Source organism: Ailuropoda melanoleuca, chromosome 9 (genome assembly GCF_002007445.2).
Source record: "Ailuropoda melanoleuca isolate Jingjing chromosome 9, ASM200744v2, whole genome shotgun sequence".
NCBI lineage: Eukaryota > Metazoa > Chordata > Mammalia > Carnivora > Ursidae > Ailuropoda > Ailuropoda melanoleuca.
Genome location: NC_048226.1, coordinates 4,906,329 through 4,926,247, shown reverse-complemented (window position 1 = coordinate 4,926,247; position 19,919 = coordinate 4,906,329). Strand labels below are relative to the sequence as shown.

The 19,919-nt window shown below is 44.8% G+C and overlaps 1 protein-coding gene across 4 annotated transcripts in view; it reads right to left on the bottom strand.

The window, feature by feature from the left end:
- The window catches only part of IQGAP1 (IQ motif containing GTPase activating protein 1), a 165,018-nt gene that overhangs the window by 18,777 nt on the left and 126,322 nt on the right, over nucleotides 1-19,919 (bottom strand). For all 4 annotated transcript variants that reach the window (XM_011225695.3, XM_034667843.1, XM_034667842.1 and 1 more), the window contains 12 exons: nucleotides 13,013-13,103; nucleotides 12,652-12,819; nucleotides 11,829-11,971; nucleotides 7,554-7,724; nucleotides 6,768-6,851; nucleotides 6,600-6,671; nucleotides 6,435-6,504; nucleotides 5,855-6,063; nucleotides 4,716-4,871; nucleotides 4,313-4,476; nucleotides 3,580-3,804; nucleotides 90-230 (listed from right to left, as the gene is read on the bottom strand). In XM_011225695.3, coding sequence (XP_011223997.2) covers nucleotides 90-230; nucleotides 3,580-3,804; nucleotides 4,313-4,476; nucleotides 4,716-4,871; nucleotides 5,855-6,063; nucleotides 6,435-6,504; nucleotides 6,600-6,671; nucleotides 6,768-6,851; nucleotides 7,554-7,724; nucleotides 11,829-11,971; nucleotides 12,652-12,819; nucleotides 13,013-13,103 — 1,694 coding nt within the window. The remainder of the gene's footprint in view (nucleotides 1-89; nucleotides 231-3,579; nucleotides 3,805-4,312; nucleotides 4,477-4,715; nucleotides 4,872-5,854; nucleotides 6,064-6,434; nucleotides 6,505-6,599; nucleotides 6,672-6,767; nucleotides 6,852-7,553; nucleotides 7,725-11,828; nucleotides 11,972-12,651; nucleotides 12,820-13,012; nucleotides 13,104-19,919) is intronic.

Genomic DNA, 19,919 nt, shown 5'->3' with positions numbered 1-19,919 from the left:
GAGGGGGGGGGGGGGGGGGGGGGCGGGGGGGGGGGGCAGAAGGGCAGTCATACTGGGCTCTATCTGGGGTCACGACTCATGGCACTCACGGGATTTTGTCCACAGAGCTGATGATGGCTGAGAGGAACTTGTCTGTCACGGCCCGCATGTTCCTGATGGAGTTGTCTAGCCGTGTCTTGACCTCTTCATGAGCTAGAGCCTGCTCAGGGGTCACATCATAGGGCAGTTTGCTAGGAAAGCAAAAATCATCCCCAACTGTGTTAGGTAACAGCCAGGAACAGCTCGACGCAGGACTGTGTCTTTCAGGAACAGAAAGACCCAGAGAGATCATGTAAGTTGCTCGTGCTCATAGAGCCAGTAAACGGTGGGGCCAGAATCTAAGCTTGGGGTTTCAGCTGTAAGCTGGGTGCCTAGAACTACGTGCCAGGCACTGTGACAGGCCCTTGGGATAAAAGGTATGTAAGACACGACAGCTTCCTGAGTGTCTCACAGTCAGGTGGGAGAGACACACAGACACTGGTAAACATATTGTGCTATAAAAATAAGAAGCTGACCGAGTGCCACAGAGCCAAAGAGAAGGGGCTGCCACCCGGACAGGAGGAATGGAGAAAAACTCCAGTAAGGGACACCTGAACTCAGGAAAAAGGGAGAAACACTGTCGTCCACGACGGAAGATTAAACGCAGAGCAATGGAAGAGAAGGAGAAATGAGGTGGTCAAGTAAAGAACCTGGCCCTGCATGTAACACTGAGAGGTCTGGACTTTCCTGGAAGCCAGGGAGAGCCACTAAAAGACAGGAGACCTGAACTTGAGGAAGATTTTTCTGGCCCCCCATGAAGAATGCATTACAGATGGACAGTCACAGATGAAAAGAGATGGGTTAGTGCCACAGCCTGATCAAGGACTGATGAGGGCATGAATAAGGATGCAGCAGTGGGGACCAAGGGCACAGATCTGAGATGCTAAGGGGACAAATCAGTGGAATGTGGTGACTCTCTGGGTACTGGTGAGGAAAGCAACAGTTATACACAGGAACTGAAGCCTGAGGAACTGATAAGATCGCTCAGGGAGAGTCTGAAGAAACTGGGAGGAAAAGAGTAGAAGTGCTAGGCTTAATTGGGAAGGACAGGAGGGGCTGAAAGACAAAAATGAAATGCAGGGGTCAAGTTTCCAGTACTGCCAATGAGGTTAAAAAGTAATAATGATTATCTGGATTCTCCGGGTGGTCCAAATCCAATCCTAAGTGTCCTAAAGAGACAGAGGCGGGGGGGCAGGGGGAGACTAAGCACACACAGAAAAGGAGGCGATGTGACCACACAGACAGACTACAGTGACGCGGCCACAAGTCGAGGATGCCAACAGCCACCGGAAACTGAAGAGGCAAGGAATGGATTTCCCACTAGAGCCTCCACAGGGAGCACGGCCCTGCCGACACCCTGCTTTCAGCCCACTGATACTGATTTTGGATTTCTGGGTCCACAACTAGGAAACAGTAAATTTCTGTTGGTTTAAGCCACCAAGTTTGTGGTAATTTGTCACAGGAGCAATAAAAAACTGATACAAGCAAACAGGGTTACACATCCATTTGTCGTAGTGTGTCTGAATTACAACTAAGCAGACTACCAACACAAGAATTCAGCAAAAATCAGTAAAAGCGTGTGTGTGAAACAGCTGGCTAACAGAATTTAGAAGAGTATCATATATTTTATTATTTGTAAGTTATGTGTTCTATACCTCTTTCCTATCAATAAAATGTGTAACTTTACGGGCAAACGACATGTGATAAAAAGTAGCACGAGCAAAGGGAGTGCAAGTGCTCCACACAGTGAGTGAAGTCGGAGAACAAAATGTTACATTTCTCAGATTTTAGAGGCGAACGTTCCCAAGAGGGGACCAGGTCCCAGTCTGTGTGTCTGGTGGTTGAATCTCAATTATCCGTGAGGCCCACAGGCAGGATCGGCTTCTGCTGCACCGTTACACCTCCCAGCTATCGTTGGCAAAAATGTGTTGAAATCAATTTCCATTTTATGAAAAACAAAGAAAGACACCAGTTTGTGATAGGCACTCACAGGCAAAAAAAAAAAAAAAAAAAACAACAAAAAACCCACAGTGCCTCCTGGAACTTCGATCTAAAAAGGACTGACTCATGGACCATGAGAAGGGATATCTCAGTACCCTTGACCCAGTGCCTTGTCATGTAGGGATGCCCTGGGTTGCAGGCAAAACTCCCCAGTCCAGAACAGCATTTGTCAACCACATTCCAGGACTTGAGCCTCAGGTGTACAGGGCAAAACAAAAATGGACTTTTCACCATGCCCAGCAACGACCTGCCTCCTGGTGACAGACTTACACATTATTGAGAAACAGATCAGTTGCCCAATGATCCCCACAGGGGATAAGGCCTTTCTCAGAGTCATCAGAGCGGCTGTTCTCTATCCAGAGTGCACCCTCCCCTCTGCCTGGGGGCCAGGCACCTTGAGAACACGACTGGGCAACACTGTTCAACGTGTGAGCTGGTACCAGTCTACACATCAGTCCAGGACGGGAAGGAGCCTGAGCCAGGATATAGTCAACACACTGCTCCCTTCCCTGAGAAAGTGCGGCTATGAAAAACACCGGCTGAACTCCACAGTGTGCTGAGACAGGGGGTTTTCAGTTACTGGTCCGTGGAGCACACTCTGAGTAGCAATGGTACGGATAGCTACTCCTCCTCAGCTCCAGACAACTGACGCACGACCTCAGCCTGCTCCACAACCACCAGGAAAAACCACCCTGAACCAAGCTGCTCACCCTCTCCGTTCTCACTCAGGCTGGAGAACAGCAGACACATGCTGGCTCTCTGAACCGTAACTTCCCAGCATTATGCACATTCTACTGACACCTTTCTTTAGATGTGTTCATCCTGGTGCCTTGGCCCAGAAATCCTGAGTTACGTTAGTTCAACCCGCCCCCAGGATGCCAGAGCTGCCCCACACCATCTCCTCCTCTTCGACGAAACCCAGTGATCTCACGCACCAAGTCTTCCCAGCCAGGTGCATCTCCAGTGATGCCAATGTCCCCTCAGGTCCCGGACTCCCAAACTCCTTCCACCTCAGAGCGTTCAGACATGAATACCCTGCACCCGGCTCTCAGCGAGACTGGCCCCACCTTACCCTTAAGGCCTCAGCTACGTGAAATTTCACCTTCTCACAGAGGCTTTCCCTAACCACTCTACCTAAGTTAGCTCCCTCTTGAACTCCCCATTATAGTTCCCTAGGGAAGACTTCATAAAACTCTCAATCTGTCATTTCATTTTTAGGTACCTGCCTCTTCCATGCAAGAACTACGAACAGAGGGCAGAGAGCTTGTCTGGTTCGTTCATTACTGTATTACTGTACGTATACCTAACAGTGCCTGGCACATAGTAAGCGCTCAATAAATATGTGCTAAGTATGTGGATAAATTACCAGGTCAACAATGTAAAGAAGAGGTTTCTAAGGAAAAACTATCTGAACAGTTACTACTTTATAAATCAAAGGTTTACAGCTTAAAAAAGAAAATAATGAAAATACCAAAGGAAAAGGTGTTGTGGTTGCCATACCTTGCCTCTCCTGTCTGAGACTCCATCTGATTCACCCAAGATTTGTATATATCCACAGGGTCAGTTTTGATGTTGAGAGACTTGTCGTCCATAATCTCCTTCACGACAGGGGCCAGGATCTGTCTCAGGGCATTCTGGCCCCGGGCACCTCGGTTGAAACTCACAACCATCTTAATGACTGTGGGATTTCCTGTCACGATCTCTTGAATCTGATCTACTTTTGACCTATAAAACATCATATACAAATTCAACTGAAACGAATCACAGAATCTATCAATGTAAAGAGAGACCATCTACTTAAAGAAAGACCCTATCCCCTGGAAAGAGAAACAGATGGAAGGAAAGAGGTATGTGCTCTTTCTCTAGAAACATTCCCTGACACTGACCTGAACCCAGCACCCTCCTGCTGTTTGCAAACCCAATCACAGGAACGTGAACGGATCCTTTATTAGATAAAAATGTGGAATCTTCATGTTTGGATCAGCTTTTTAAAAACCGTATCTTAATATAGGATCTTCCTAAAGTCCCTTACGTGACTCTCTTCTACTACCTCCTTGAAGTAGCAACATTTTATGTCTGCAATTTAAAAACTAGAAGCTTCTGTCGAGTAAGTGTTTCGCATAGATCACCGTGGTAACGAAGTCAAGCAGAAGTACGGGCAGGCCTACAGTTCAAACTGTGAGTGTGTATGACAGGGGGATGGGGTCCCGTGCCTACAGCAATCTGCTCATACTTGATCTCCTCCTGGAGTGCGGTCTTAAAGAGCCGTAGAAGCAGGTACTCCTCGCGCTGGTTGGATGCGTAGTTGTACAGGGTGAAGATTACAGAGTCCATGAACTTGGTGGACTTGTTCTGGGGCATCTGAAAAATCAGCTTCGCCAGATAGGTGGGGTTCGTCTGAAATAAAACCAAGGGATATGTAATTTCTAGATAATACAAAGGCTGGCATAAATATTCACATTCTTTTAAACTTGAAGGATTAGAACATGCAGAAGTAATCAAGAAAAATAAGACAGCCCTTTGCTCACCCCTCAGTGGATGCCAGAAATACTCTCAACAGAGATGTGTGGCTACAGTTTTCTTGTGGGAAAGTAAAGAAGCTCAACCTTACAAGGCCAGCTTCAGGAGCCGCTCACCTGCAGCAAGTAGAACAGGTGTTGGTAAGCTTCCAGCCTCTCTCTCTTCTCCTTACTCAAAGCCTTGAGGCCTCCCTTCTGCTTATTTAGCATCATCATATCAGACAACTGCTCCTTATTTTTTTTGGTAAGTTTTTTACTGTGGGAAACCACATCCTGGAAATGAAAACATATACATAAATCAAACAGCTTTGAAAGATGAACCTGGGCACTGCAGGAAAGGTCTTGGAACACCAAAAAAACTTGCATGAAAGTCTGCTGCACTGGCCGATCCCATTAACTGTTTTAGAATCGCTACACCGTACCCATTTTCAGCACACCAGTCAAATCTCCCACTTCCACCTCCCTATTAAGAACCTGCACTGGGGCGCCTGGATGGCTCAGATGGTTAAGTGTCTGCCTTTGGCTCGGGTCATGATGTCCAGGTCCTGGGACTGAGCCCCGAACTGGGCTCCCAGCTCAGCAGGGAATCTGCTTCTCCCTCTGCCTTTCCCCTGCTTGTGCTCTCTCTCTCTCTTAAACGAATAAATAAAATCTTAAAAAAAAAAAAACTTGTAATATAAAAACGTCCACAGACTCAGGAAACCAACTTCTGGGAATCTATATTAAAAACTAAGTCTTAAATACCTAAGAGCTACGTATTCATTAAGACATTCACTGCAATGTTATTTGTAATAAAAACTTGAAAAACAACCTCAGTGTCAGATAGGTACTGCCATTAAAAATAGTATTTATGACAAGTGATCATGTGTGAAGTATCTTATCCTCTAATATTAAGTGAAAATGGAGGACACAAAATGACCATGGGGGGTAGAATTACAAGATGATTTTTTATCTTTTTCTCTATTTAAAATTTGGTACTGAATTATTTCATTTCTTATGTTAAAAAAAATTTTTTTTTAAAGGATCAAACCATTTAATTGAGGGGCTTCAGGGAAAGGTCGAAGGGGAGGAGGACGGGGAGATCTGACATCCTCGGCCCAGCCAGAACCTTTCTAGCACCTTATGTAATTTTTAAAGAATGCATGGCACTAGCTGAGAAAGCCAGCCTCCACCATACCCGCAAGTCAGAACGGGTGAGGCAGGGGGTACCAAGCAGGACAAAGGGCCCCAAGGCTTCTGCTGGTGCTGGACCATACCTGCAATGTGATTTTATTTTTCACGAGCAGTCCAATTTTGATATCCATGAGATTGAGGTCATTCTCTAGCTGTTGGTTAGAACGGATGAGGGTAATGACCTCTTCCCGCATCTTCATAAGATCAAGCTCCTCCTGAAAATCTTGGTCACTCTGGTCAAGCAGGTGGACAAATTTTCTGACCACAATCATCGGAGGATCCTCAGCATTGACTGACAGAAAGAAAGCATGTGTCAGACACGTAATGGAATTATAAGAAGTTCTAAGTCTTGGGGAAATGTCGGCATTGTCTTGAAAAAATAACTCTATACACACATAAGGTATTTGTTTATTTTCGAGATGTGCAAAGACAACCAGCAAGTGCAGCCTTCTCAGTCGTGCTACTGCTATGTTATGACAAAGGTTAAGACGGCAAGCAACAAGACATTGAGCCACGGGTTAAAAAAGGGACTTACATCACACGCAGCACCCTAGCCCCCAAGCCTTGCCTTCAGGACCAGAAAAGAGATCCATGGAGAATACCCAGAACCTGGTGGCTCTCAACCACTGCCTCAACTCTTGTCTGCCGAGCACAGTTACTCACTGAGAGTCTTGTAGTCATCACGAGCTTTGTTTGCCCGAATAAAAGCCTGGATTTTGATAATGTCATTTATCTAAGGAACAAAGAAGAAGAAATTCCTTTGTTCATTTGTTCACCAAAAATATAGCAAAACTAATTCTACTGGTCCTTATAGCCAAGGGTACTTACGTGGTCTCGGAAATACTGCAGGCGATCTCTATAGCGCTTTCTAGCCTGGTGCATCCTTGCCAGAGACTGAATCTGTGGAGAAGGGATCCTGGAAATTAGAACAGTCCTTCTTCTCAACACAGAGCACGCTCACGTCCCGTGCTGAGAAACGCTGTCAGACTACCATACCTTTACAACTTCATCTTTGTGGGCACGCAGGTAAGCTAAGCGATCTTGATACGCCTTCTTCTGCTTGTATCCCCTCCACTGGGACTGAAACCATCAAACGTTACAGTTGACATATTATTTCCCAAGGATCAGAGGAAGTTAAAAAAAATCTCATCTTCATCCGTTACTGAAGAGCAATTCACGATGAAGCTTTCCAAAGGACCACGCCCAGTGGTGACAGGGGAATGAGGATGCGGGCTGTCCCTCCACCAGGAAAGCACAGGGCTACCTTCCATTTCCCCAATGTCAGCACAGCACTTCACACCTTTCAAGGGCACCCCCACAGGTTCTCTTATTGGCTCCTTACAACAAATCAGGTATGGAAGGTACGTATTAGTATCCCCATTTACAAATGAGGAAGCAAACTTAGAGGGGCTCACCACCACTTGGTAGGGGTGGGGCCTCAATTCCTAAATTGGAATTCTTCCCGTGACACCATGCGTCTGTCACCGTAGTCAAACCACAGTTGTTCCCCTCAAGATTCAAATCTGACACAAAGGAACAGTGTTAGAAGACAACGCGGTACCCAAGAAGAACTGCCTCTGGGCTGAACAACTCACCATGAAAACCATCCAGCACACTCTGGTTATTCTGATTACAACAGTAATAAGAAGGAAGCACTTGTCAAAAAAGGGAGAGACCAAGAAGCCAGAGGGCAAAAACCACTCTCATTGGATCGTATGAGCTGTCTGCTTATTGCCCCTGCTCTGGAGGCCCCCCTGCTGTCTGCAGAACGGGCTGAGATACCTGAATGCAGGTGATGGCAGGGATTTGTTTCTTCAGGAAGTTCATCCTGGATCGGAACTCCTGTCGAACCAAGTATCCGCGGCAGCAAGCCTGCAGCTTGGTGATCAAGCCTTCGTTGGCTAGCCAAAGCTGTTCTCGGTTGTATGCAGCCGTCACCCCAGAGATGGAGCTCTGCAAAAGCATTTGGCCACATTGGAGGACATACACGGGGGGAAGGGACACTTGAACCACTCTCATCCACAGCGCACACACCAACCCTCATGGCTTTCTAAGTCTGTCCCACATCTCTAACTAAGCAGAGGGAATAAAGACTTCAGGTCTATTTCTCAGGGCCATGTTGTTCTCACATCAAAAAAAAAGAAAAGAAAAAAAAAGTTACAAAAACACACACGATGTCCTTTACACACTCACCTACCCAACACTGAGTGCAAGGAATGGTGCTTGCTGACAAAAGGACAGAATGGCAGATACAACACAGGGCTAGGTACCGAGTCCCAGAAGCCCCTAGAATGCCACAGTGGAGGAAGGACACTGCAGGGGAATGGCCGGACCGCAAAGGGCCTTGAGAAGTAGCCCAGAGTTTGTGGACTGGGGCTATAGGCACCAGAGAAAGCAGCACACTTTCCAACAGAGGAACAGAGCCAGAAGACTTATTTCTGGAGAAGCAAGACTGTTATCAGAGTAGCTGGCAGGCTGGCGTGAGTGGGTGAATAGGCATGTTGTTACTGTAATCCAAGTGAGGGGTGACCTGGGCCTGAGTGGGCACAGCAGCAGCGAGAACAGTGCAAACATCTGGTTACTCCCCTAACATCCACGTTTCCCTTTTTCTTGGTATCAGAGCCTTGATATTGTTTTCTGGCCAACAACACATGCAGTTAAAAGACTACACAGGCTGGGGATGGAAGCAGCTTGTGCGGTGTCCGCAGAAGTCATTTGGGAAGACCTTTGGGAAAGCTTCTTAAGAGAGATGGATAGCTGGCACCACACCTTCTCTGCTCTCCCTTCCTTCCTCCTACTTCCTGCCTGAACTGGTAACTGGATGGCTGGTGCTCCAAAAGGGCATTCTGGACAACAAGGTGACCTTGAGAGTGGAAACCACGTGCTAAGAATGGCAGAGCAGAAAGACAGACGGATCCTGGGAACAGATGGCACTGTGGAGCCACTACACCTTTGGTGGACTGCCTGACTCCAGAATTATTTTATGTGAGAAAAAAATACACCTTTATTTACTGTCACAGGCTGTTTTTCTATGAGACCGTGTTTGAGGTGTCTGCTGGACTTCTAGACTGCACATGGAAAGGCAGAGCTGGTGGTTAGGAGAAGGCCTGAAGTCTGGAGGGAGAAGATCTGGGGTTCATAAGCGCAAAGGAGAGAGCAAGGGCCACAGACCTGAAGGAGGCCACAGAGGAAGAAGGAGCAGAAGAGAAGGAGGCCAACGGCATCCTGATGGGATTCAGGCAGAGGGAGAGAAGGCCCGCAGCGAGGGAGATGGAAGTGGGAAAACCAGAACAGAATCGCACTAAAGATGCCAAGAGTCGCAAGTTTAAGGAAGAGAACACAGTGAGAGGTCAAATATGAGGAGATCTCCTAAGTGACCCTGGCAATTAAAAGGCTATCGGTAAGTTCTAAAGCAAGTGTTTTACTGAAGTGAAAGCTGGACAGGAAACCATACTGCTGTGAGCTAAGAGGTGAGTGGTAATAGGGAATGAATTAGTGAGGGGCCAGACTAACTTTTAAGGCATTCAGCAAGAAGAAACGGATGACAAATTAGTAGGCAAGGCCAAATCAGGAAAACTCCATAGGCTTTAAAAATATTTGTCTTTTTTTTCCTACAATGAAGGCAACATGACTATGTATGCAGCCTACTGCTGAGAAGTATACCCATGGGCCAACGGCATAGCATCACAGGGGAGCCTGTCAGAAATGCAGATTCTCAGGCCTCTCACACCCATGGAATCTGTCTCCACTTTCCAAGATCCCCGGGGGACTTCCACACACTTATGCATACAGGCACGCACACGCATGCACGTGCACACACACACACAATTCAAAAAAGCACAGATCCAGGTTACATATGAGAATAACTGGAACTATGAGAGGAGAAGGAGTACAAGGTGGGTGAATAACAGGGAGAATGAAATCAGAGACAAGACGAATGATAAAGTTTGGAGAAGAAAATGATTAAGGATTCAGTGAAGATCCAGCTTCACTGAAAGTGCAGGAAGTGGAAAGTGGGAGAATCCAATTTGATGGCCACTATTTTTTTTTTTTTAAGGGAGGTTAGTTTCTGCATCAAAGTGAAGAAACGTCCCTCCCGTTTAAAATTCTAGTTAGGTCCATATGCAAAATACTACGTAGGAGTGTCTCTGTAGAAGTTAATGAGCTAATCAAAGGGGTGTGTGACTCAAACAAAGTTAATAATCACTCTGCTAGAAGAGGTGGCCTGGCTTCCTTAATGAGGCATCTTAGGCCCTGGAAACTCACCTGAGCCTCTCCTCATTGCCAGTTAACAGGCCCAGGACCACTCGTCTCCCCGTAACTGGCCCATGTTCCCCCAGTCCTCTGGGCCTTTCCCCACACAGCCCCTTCCTCTTTTCCGTGCCTGCTGAAATACTGTATGTGCCGTCTTTCTCCAGAACAAAATTAGCTGCTTCCTCAACATTCTTTCTACGTCACTGTTTTTCGGGCATCTGTTTCTGTCTGCCTCACATTGCAGGACTCATCCCCGTGCTGCTTTCACCACCACAGTGGGAACAACGGGAAGGCAGAGACTCACACACATCTTTACACCTCACTCAACACTCACAGAGTTCGAGGGCTTTCGTTAAATTTCCTCACGGTGAAATCATTAGCGGAGAAGATGAAACACCGGGAAAGTAAGAGGAGAACTTCAAGCCCAAGACAGAAACTCATCCCTCTGCCAGGTGTTCTGAATAAAGGGACCATCTCACTTTTCACACACGCGGGCACTGCGGTTCTTCCCAGGAGCTGGGAAATGCTGTACTGTCCCCTCTCTCTAGGAACCTCTGTGCCTCTTAGTTACGTGTCTCAGGGTGCCCGGCTGGCTCAGTCTGCAGAGCACCCGGCTCTTGATCTTGAGGTCGTGAGTTTGAGCCCCACAGTGGAGGTAGAGATTACTTAAAAAAAATAAATGAAAATAAAAATAACATTTCTAACTATGACCTATAGCAGCTCACTGAACATCTCCCCTTGATACCTTTTCCTCTCTTTTAATGTTCATTAGACAACTCCAGTTTAATGAGCGTGAGCTCAGCACCAAGTAATGTTAAAAGGGCTCAAGAGCCCATCCAGGACAAGACACACGGCTACTACGCACAAGCCCTGCGAACTCAGCAGCTGACTTTAAAAACCAGAAGTGGGCATGAAACAAGTATAGATGTAACTGAAATTCAAATCCAAGTTGGTTAAATTCTGAATTACTATGAAGTTCTTGTGGGGGGGGACTTCAAATGAAGTTGGAGGGGGAAAGGAAAGGGTATTTTAAAAAGATTCATTGAGGAAAGGAGCCTGGCTGGTTCAGTGGGAAGAGCCTCTTGATCTCGGGGTCATGAGTTCCAGCCCCACATGGGGTGTAGAGATTACTTACATAAATAAACTTAAAAAAAATCATCGAGGCGGTGATACCTGAGATGGGTAGAAGTTTGACAGATGTAGATGGCAGGGAAGGACACCTTGTGACAGCGGGGACTTGTGTTGTCCACAACCGCACCCCCATTGCTTAGACGAGAGCCTGCTACACTCAAGGAGGTGTGAGTAGCTACTGAATGAATGTGTGAACTCCAGTAAGAATGAACAGCATAAGCAAACACACAGAGGATGGGGGAAAAGCACTTAAAAAGCAGCTACAAAAAAAAGGCTGAGCATATCTGAAAATGCAGGTTATATTCCAAAACAGCAAGGTCTGTAGTTTGTGGAACAGTAAGAAAAGACTGGAAAGACAAATCAGAGAGATTAACAGTCACTGCGTTTAACAAGGAGTTACAGCAACTTTTCATTTTTCTTTTTTCCTGATCATCCAAGTTTTCTTTAATGAGCACACAACTGACCTGACTTCATTCTACAGTTCAGATGCTTTATTAATTTAGGCCCTCAGTCATTCCCCCAACCACTATGGAAAAAACTAGTCCACATAGTTTGTTATATAGCCTTAACTTTAGTCTCGGGCTTCTAACCACAGGCCCTGTCCTCCTCACTAATATTCGCTCTAGAACACGTTCTCTCGGCTTCTTGTCTTTGTGAGGAAATGTGACCCACCTGGATCTCCTCCCGAGAAAGCTGTGTTGAATTCTGCACAAAGTCCGAGGGTTCCTCCCATCCTCCTTCCTGGGTCTCCAGGTTGTGGTAGTAATAGTATCCACCTTTCACCCAGTGCTTCACCCACTTGCTGTTATTATCTCCTGACAGAAAATAAAGGAAAGATAAAAGAAACCCAGAGTCACACTTCCCATACTTATCTATTCTGGCCAGGGTCTAAATAGAACCATTACAAAAACCTGTTCCTTGCATCCGTAAGAGAAAGGGGCATCCTAAGTCCCTCTAAAATCATGGCTTTGTCGTGTCTCATTGAGCTCACTCATTTCTACGTTATAAAAGTAAATATGAAGTCCAATTGTGGAACTGACCTTGATTAACTTTGTTCCTTCCAAAGCCAGCATCTAAGATCTTGTGTGTCAGGAAACTATTCTGATAAAAGATTTGCAACCATTCAGCCTCTCCAGTTAATAAAAAAAAAGGCCATGCAATGGGATGAAAATTCTTATCTTTATTCCCCTCTTTCTACAGATAAACTACTTTTAACTATCTGTAAACTTAGGCAATCAGAACTTATGATGCCCTAAGAAAGATAAATCATCAAATATTTGGATCCTTCCTGCCTTTTCAGAAAATTGACCTTTTTAACACAGCTCCCGGGAGGGGGGTGTGAGACTACACATATATTAATAGGGGCAGTATCTCCTGGGGGCTTTAAAATAAGCTAAATACTGCGCTTCTACACTAAGTATGCTGCCCTACAGCTGACCCCTCACAGATTCAAGCTTTTCCTTTCAGGGCACATATTTATGTCCCTGTAACTCACCTGCTGCCAGTTTCTTCTTCTTGGCCTCAGCAAGGTCACTCTGGTAAGTCTCACCACATTCGGGGATGACTCCATACAAGCCAACATCGGGGGAACGAAGGGCACTCAGTGTCTTGCCAACATCACCGCTCTCCACTGCCTCATTAATGGCATAGATTCCTAGGGCAACTATCCCGGAAGAGAATTGTCACCAGAACAGTTCAGAAAGTGTCTAAAGCCACACACTACCTCACCGGCTGTTCGCCTACTGGCAACTGCCCCCTGCCCACACCCCATCTCTCCATCGAGCTGAATACTGAGGCAGGGAGCCCGGTGCTGCCCCCGCCTGCCACAGAAACAGAAGTGAGCCTCCGATACATACACCGCTGTGCTTCCTGGGTGTCTCTGTTAGACTGCCAGACTCCACCTTGAATCTCGTCCAACCATAACACAGCTGACTCGTCTTGGGTTTCCTATGCACCATGAAAAAGCAAAACAATGTCAGAGTTATGGAATTAGGGTACAAGAGATCAAGGGGGCTTCTGAGACTCAATCAGATGTAGATGAGGAAGTTTCAAACACACAAGACACATCAAATAGTCAAGTGGAAGCAGCCGGGCATCAAAAGCCTGGTAAAAGAGTACAAGAGACATGCCTCAGATGCAGGTGACGGGTACACGAAGATGAAGGCGAGTGGTTCAAGAGGTCAAGAGCAGCTAGAAGTGGCAGAAGGACCAAACTGGGAAGGGGCCTAGGGATTTTGTTACACCATGAATATGAACATGCTGTACTTTTTAGAAAGCCCCCTTTGCCAACAAAATTGAGATTCTCTATGACTACTGTTTTGAAGAGCATCAGACTTTATCACAGGTAATGCCAGGAGCCATTACAGGCAATCTAAACATTTCCCCAGTTTATAGTCTAAAACTTGAATGTTGCATCAGTTGTTGGAAACTTAAAAACCCACTTTCACACAGAAACATAAAAAACGGTCATTAGTTTCCTCAGCATGGCCAACAAAAGCCTCACAGGTCCATAGTGCAGTCTGAGCTGAATATTAGGGACACAAATGAAATACTAGTGTTAGCTTATTTCCCTCTTTCTAAACAAACACATCTTGGACTTTTTTTTTTTTTAGAGAGAGAGAGCACACGAGCCGGGGGGAAGGGGCAGGGGAAGAAGGGGGAAGAGAGAGAATCTTAAGCAGCCTCCCCACTTAGTGCTGGGCTCAACATGGGGGTTGGTACCACAACCCTAAGATCACGACCTGAGCTGAAATCAAGAGTCAGATGCTTAACAGACTGAACCACTAAGGTGCCCCCCATTTTTTTTTCAAGTCGCTTATTGGCAATCGTTTGCTCTGAAAGGCATTTTAAATAGAACTGGCTTGACAGAAATATCCTTCTGTAGTATGTTCCAATTTCCAAGAATCTGGCTACCACTCTGTGATTTGGGCAAGTGGCTTCGCGATTAGCTTCGGAGACTCATTGCTGTGAGGGTGCAGGCAGCAAGTCGATACTCTGCCGCCTACCTAGTCTCAGCAGGAGGGTCAGAAACGGAAACCTCTGATACCAACTTAGATTTCAGGGGTCACGTACTGAGGTTACAGAAGTTTCAACTGTCTCCAACAGGGTCCTCTGTTTGCTCATCTTTCTGAAAGTCTGTATAGGAAGCACCAGCTCAGGAGACTAGGATGGCAGTCTTCTCCACAAGAGGTGAGGCACCTCGGGTTCTGAAGTGGCCAGGCTGAGAGTCATGTCTGAGGCGATCCTGGCACATCCAACAAAATTAACTGTTTCTCAGGCCTGAGCTAACAGCACCTGGGATAAAGGGCAGATCAAAAATCCATCATCTGCCAGGGCACCAATCGGACAACTGGGGGCAGGAATCGCAACTATGATGCCAGATGAAGCAGGGTCTGGGCTTCGAGGCAAAGTGGACCTGTTCACTGCCCTCCTCCTGCCCTCAGGAGGCCCAACAGCCAAAGTCGCCAAAGTTCAAAAAAGGCTTCACTTTCGTCCCACATTATTGTGGAGGGAGACACAGTGTTTCACTCGGCAGAGCCAAGAGGTCCCCCATTCCTGCAATTTATAAAGCACATTGGTGACAGGATAAGGGCAAAGGCAGGCCAGTGACATTGAAAACAGTGATTTACTCCTTTCAAATGCAGAGTTTTACAAAGAAAGATCATTTAAGCAAATTATGGTAAGTGCTAGGCTTAGAATCCTAAGAGGCACTGTCCCAATTTTAAGAAACCGGCAGTCAGGAAAGGAAAGGAGTACACAGACAAACAGAATGCAAGAACAAATTACAGAAGTTTGTACATTCTGTCCACTAGTCACTTTCCATTACTGAAAACAGAAAATGGCTCCACACAATCCCCCTAAAGTCACACCAATAAATACCAGAAATGCTAAGCAATAGTTTCAATGTGACACAAGAGGATGAGTCCGCTACAGGTTTGTGACAATGTAAACGGAGAAGTCCTACGCTCGAGGGCTGGAGGTGCAGTCTCCAACAGGGGTAGCCTGAAAATCCTCTCACGTCAAAACAGAAGTACTTCCACAGAACCAGGCTCTTTTGGTTGCTTTTAAGGTAATTACACATCAGACGCCCCTGAGCAGAATGTGCTGCACGCAGAGCTGGGAAGTTTGGCACAACATTCCCTCCATTCAGAGGAATGCACAGCTTATCAAGAATTCTGACCATTCCGAGTTGTGCCTTCTCTGCCCCAGGCAGACTAAAGCAGAAAATTAATGCATATCCATGCATGCTCACCTAAGAAACGGGTAACAGAGCTACAGTATGGAAGGCAAGAGAAAGAAAACAGATGGGTGTCTCAGGTGTGTCAGGGGAAAATGACAGCAATATGAGGAAGGAGAGACAACATACATCACCTCATCCCAGTCTAAGTTGAAAGAACAGGTTCTCTCAGCTCTAATCGGATCGAGTAAGATGATAAAAGTCCCAAACTCTCCTGCACGTTCTAAAGAGATCACCCAAGATTCATACAGATCATTGAGCACAGGGTTAAAACTCTGGGCTAGATGCTGTGCAGATTACAGAGATAAAAAAAGATTTAATGTGAAAATGCTACATAAAATATGCTGAAATACTGCCCCCTAACAATGCTAACGTTTAGCACACTGGCTCCATTTCAGAAGAGGTAAAGAGAGAGAAACCAGAAATAAGAATCAAAAACGTGGGCAATGACTATAGGTAAAAGAGGACAAAAGCCACAAAATACAGAAAAAGGAAAGGGACAAGGGGAAAAGAATGGCTATCATACATGCGCGTGTGTGTGTGTGTAAAGCACAAACTCACATATCCCAATGACGGGGACAGTTGCACTGGTGCATACCAGCTGAGTTTTAGCTACATGCATGTATGTACGTCTGTGCACACACATATTATAGGGTGGGGGGAGCAGAACAGAGATTTACAAGTCATTCATATCTGTAATTATAAAATGGGTTCCTTGAGAATCCCTGATACTCATGTCTTGGCATTAAGATATTACTACCCAATGACTAGTAATCCACTTTGAGCAAATATTCCAAAAACACTAAATTTAAATGAAGAGAGAAGTGACCACCAGTGAAAACAGTAGAGTAAGGACATCTGAAAATCCTCTCCTACGTAAAAGAAACAAAACCCTGGCAAAAAACATCAACTTCTTCAAAACTACAAAAATTGACCAAGGCTTGCAGCAATCAGAGAGTTTATTCAAGAAAAAACGCTGAACTGGTACAATTCAACAACTGTGAGCTTTGTGGCACTTTAAAATGTCTTCACTCTCGTCTGTTCCCCCCCCACACACACCCTCCTTCAGAGCCCCATCTGAATTCCCAGAGAACTGTCATGAGTCAACCTGTTAGGTCCCTAGAAAGCCATTGCAAGGCTATCTTCATTTGAACTGACCTAGAGCTTGCCCAGCACAAACAGCCTTTTCTCCAGAGGTATTTATTAAAAACAGTAGGAGGCACTTGTTTAGTATCACAGGTGTCTAGAGCAGTGGATAAAAATTCAGGCAAACAACAGGCAACCAAAAAGCTTAAAAAGAAAAGTTTGAGAATGAGACATCCAGAGAACGTTGAAAATCTCTGACATGTTCCTAAGATGGAAATCCAGAAGGCCATAATGCATGTGCATAGGTAAGGCTGTAAGAGCTCACCTCTGGCTGACCCTGAGGTTCTGTGCAAGCATGAAGCAAGGGCTAAGGCAGAATTGCAAACTGCCTGGCTGAGTGTTGAAGGTGTGCCCCAACATGCACACTGGCCCTCAGCAAAGGCTGGGAGCTTTACTGGTTCTAGGCATTTAAAAATACTCTGCCTAGGGGTACCTGGGTGGCTCAGTCAGTTAAAGGTCTGACTCCTGGTTTCTGCTCAGGTCATGATCTTGGGGGGTCACAGGATGGAGCCCCGTGTTGGGCTCCACACTCAGCATAGAGTCAGTCTACTTGTCCCTCTCCCTGCCCCCGGCTCATTCTCTCTCTCTCAAATAAATAAATAAATAAATAAAATCTTAATACTCTGCCTGATCATTATGAGCTGACCTCTAGCTAATCAACCAGAGACTTCAGTGGCCACACATGACTTAAGAGAATTAAAGTCACTAAACAAACAACAGTAACAAAGATAACAGTGAACCCTGAGGAAGGGTCTGATTTCCAAGTTGCCCCATTATTAAAATGTCCGGTTTTCAACAAAAAATTACAAGACATTCAAAGAAACAAGAAAGCATGATTGACCAAGTACAACATCCACTCATGATAAAAACCCTCAACAAAGCAGATTTAGAGGGAACATACCTCAACATAATAAAGGCTGACCCATAGCTAGTCAGGCTCAATGGTGAAAAACTGAGAAATTTCCCCTAAGGTCAGGAACAAGATAAAGGATGTTCATTCTCACTACGGTTATTCAACATGGTACTGGAAGCCCTAACCACAGCAATCAGACAATAAAAAGTATCCAAATTGGTAAGGAAGAAGTAAAACTTTCACCATTTGCAGATGACATGATATTATAAATAGAAAACCTTAAAGACTCCTCCAAAACACTATTAGAACTGATAAATGAATTCAGTTACATTATAGAATACAAGATCAACATACAGAAATTCATTGCATTTCTATATGTTAATAATGAAGGAGCAGAAAGAGAAACTAAGAAAATAATCACATTTACAATTGCACCAAAAATAATAAAATACTTGGGAATAAACTTAACCAAGGAGGTGAAAGACCTGCATTCTGAAAACTAAAAAAACAGTAATGAAAGAAATTGAACATGACACAAACAAATCGAAAGACAGTCCATGCTCATGGATTAGGAGAAATACTGTTAAAATATCCATACGACCCAAAGTAACCTACAGATTTAAGAAAATCCCCAACAAAATACTGAAAGCATTTTTCACAGAACTAATACAATCCTAAAATCTGTATGGAACCACAAAAGACCCCAAGTGGCCAAAGCAATCTTGAAAAAGAAAAACAAAATTGAAGGTATCACAATCCCAGATTTCAAGTTCTATTACAAAGCTGTTATAATCAAAACAGCATGGCAGTGGCACAAAAACAGACACATAGATCAATGGAACAGAATATACAGCCCAGAAATAAGCCCACGATTACATGGTCAATTAATCTTCAACAAAGGCGGCAAGAATATGCAATGGGAAAAAGTCTCTTCAACAAATGATGTTGGGAAAATTGGTCAGCTACATGCAGAAGGATGAAACTAGATCACTTAACTTACACCATGCACAAAAATAAACTCAAAATGCATTAAGGACCTAATTGTGAGGCCTGAAACCATAAACTGTCCATAGCAACATTTTTCTAGATGTCTCCTGAGGCAAGGGAAACAAACGTAAAAATAAACTATTGGGACTACATCAAAATAAAAGCTTCTGCACAGCAAAGGGAACAATCAACACTAAAAGACATCCTACTGAATGGGAGAAAATATTTGCCTATGACATTTCCAATAAGGGGTTAGTATCCAAAATATGTAAAGAACTTGTACAGCCTAACACCCAAAAAATAAATAATCCAATTAAAGATGGGCAGAAGATATGAAGAGACATTTCTTCAAAGACATACACGTGGCTAACAGACACATGAATGTCAATGTCACTAATCATCAGCAAAATGCAAATCAAAACCACAATGAGATATCAACTCACACCTGTCAGAATGGCTAAAATCAAAAACACAAGAAACAACAGCATTGGCAAGGATGTGGAGAAAAAGGAACCCTCATGCACTGTTGGAAATGCAAACTGGTACAGCCACTGTGGAGAACAGTACGGAGGTTCCTCAAAAACACTAAAAACAGCTCTCTCCTTTTCTCCACCATCATGGTATGTGCAGCTGACTGTTCCTCACCATGTCTTTTCGTAAGACTTTCAGGATCAAACAACTCCCGGCCAAGAAACAAAAGCAGAACCATTCTATTTCCCAATGGATAAGGATGAAAACTGGTAATAAAATCAGGTACAACTCCAAGGAGGCACTGAAGAACCAAACTGGGTTTATAAGGGTCACACATGAGATGACACACATATTTATTTTGAAGGTCACATGCTTGTATCCGATCACTCTGTGAACATCACTACTACCTGAACAATAGATGTGTTTTGTTGGGGAAATGATTCTTCTGTTACTATGCTTCAGCAATAATCAGTTGGTTCAGTAATAAATATGTGAGACCTTTCATTTGAGAAAAAAGAATTAAAAATAGAACTACCACGGGCACCTGGGTGGCTCAGTCGGTTGAGCATCTGCCTTAAGGCTCAGGTCAGCATCCCAGGGTCCTGGGATCGAGCTCCAGGTCGGGCTCCCTGCTCAGCAGGGAGGCTGCTTCTCCCTCTGCCTCTCCCCCTGCTTGTGTTCTCTGTCTCTCATAAATGAATGAATGAATGAATGAATGAATGAATGGATGAATAAATAAATAAATAAATAAATAAATACCAACCAGAACTAACATATGATCCAGTAATTCCACTACTGGGTATTTACCCGAAGAGTATAAAAACACTAATTTGAAAAGATATATGCACCCTTATGTTTACTGCAGCATTATTTACAATAGCCAAATTACGGAAGCAGCCCAAGTGCCCATCAACAGATGAATGGATAACAAAGATATGGTGTATGTGTGTCACACACACATACACACACACACAGACACACACAAACACACACACACTAGACTACTACTCAGCCATAAAAAAGAATGAAATCTTGCCATTTGCGACAACATGGATGGAGCTAGAGAGTA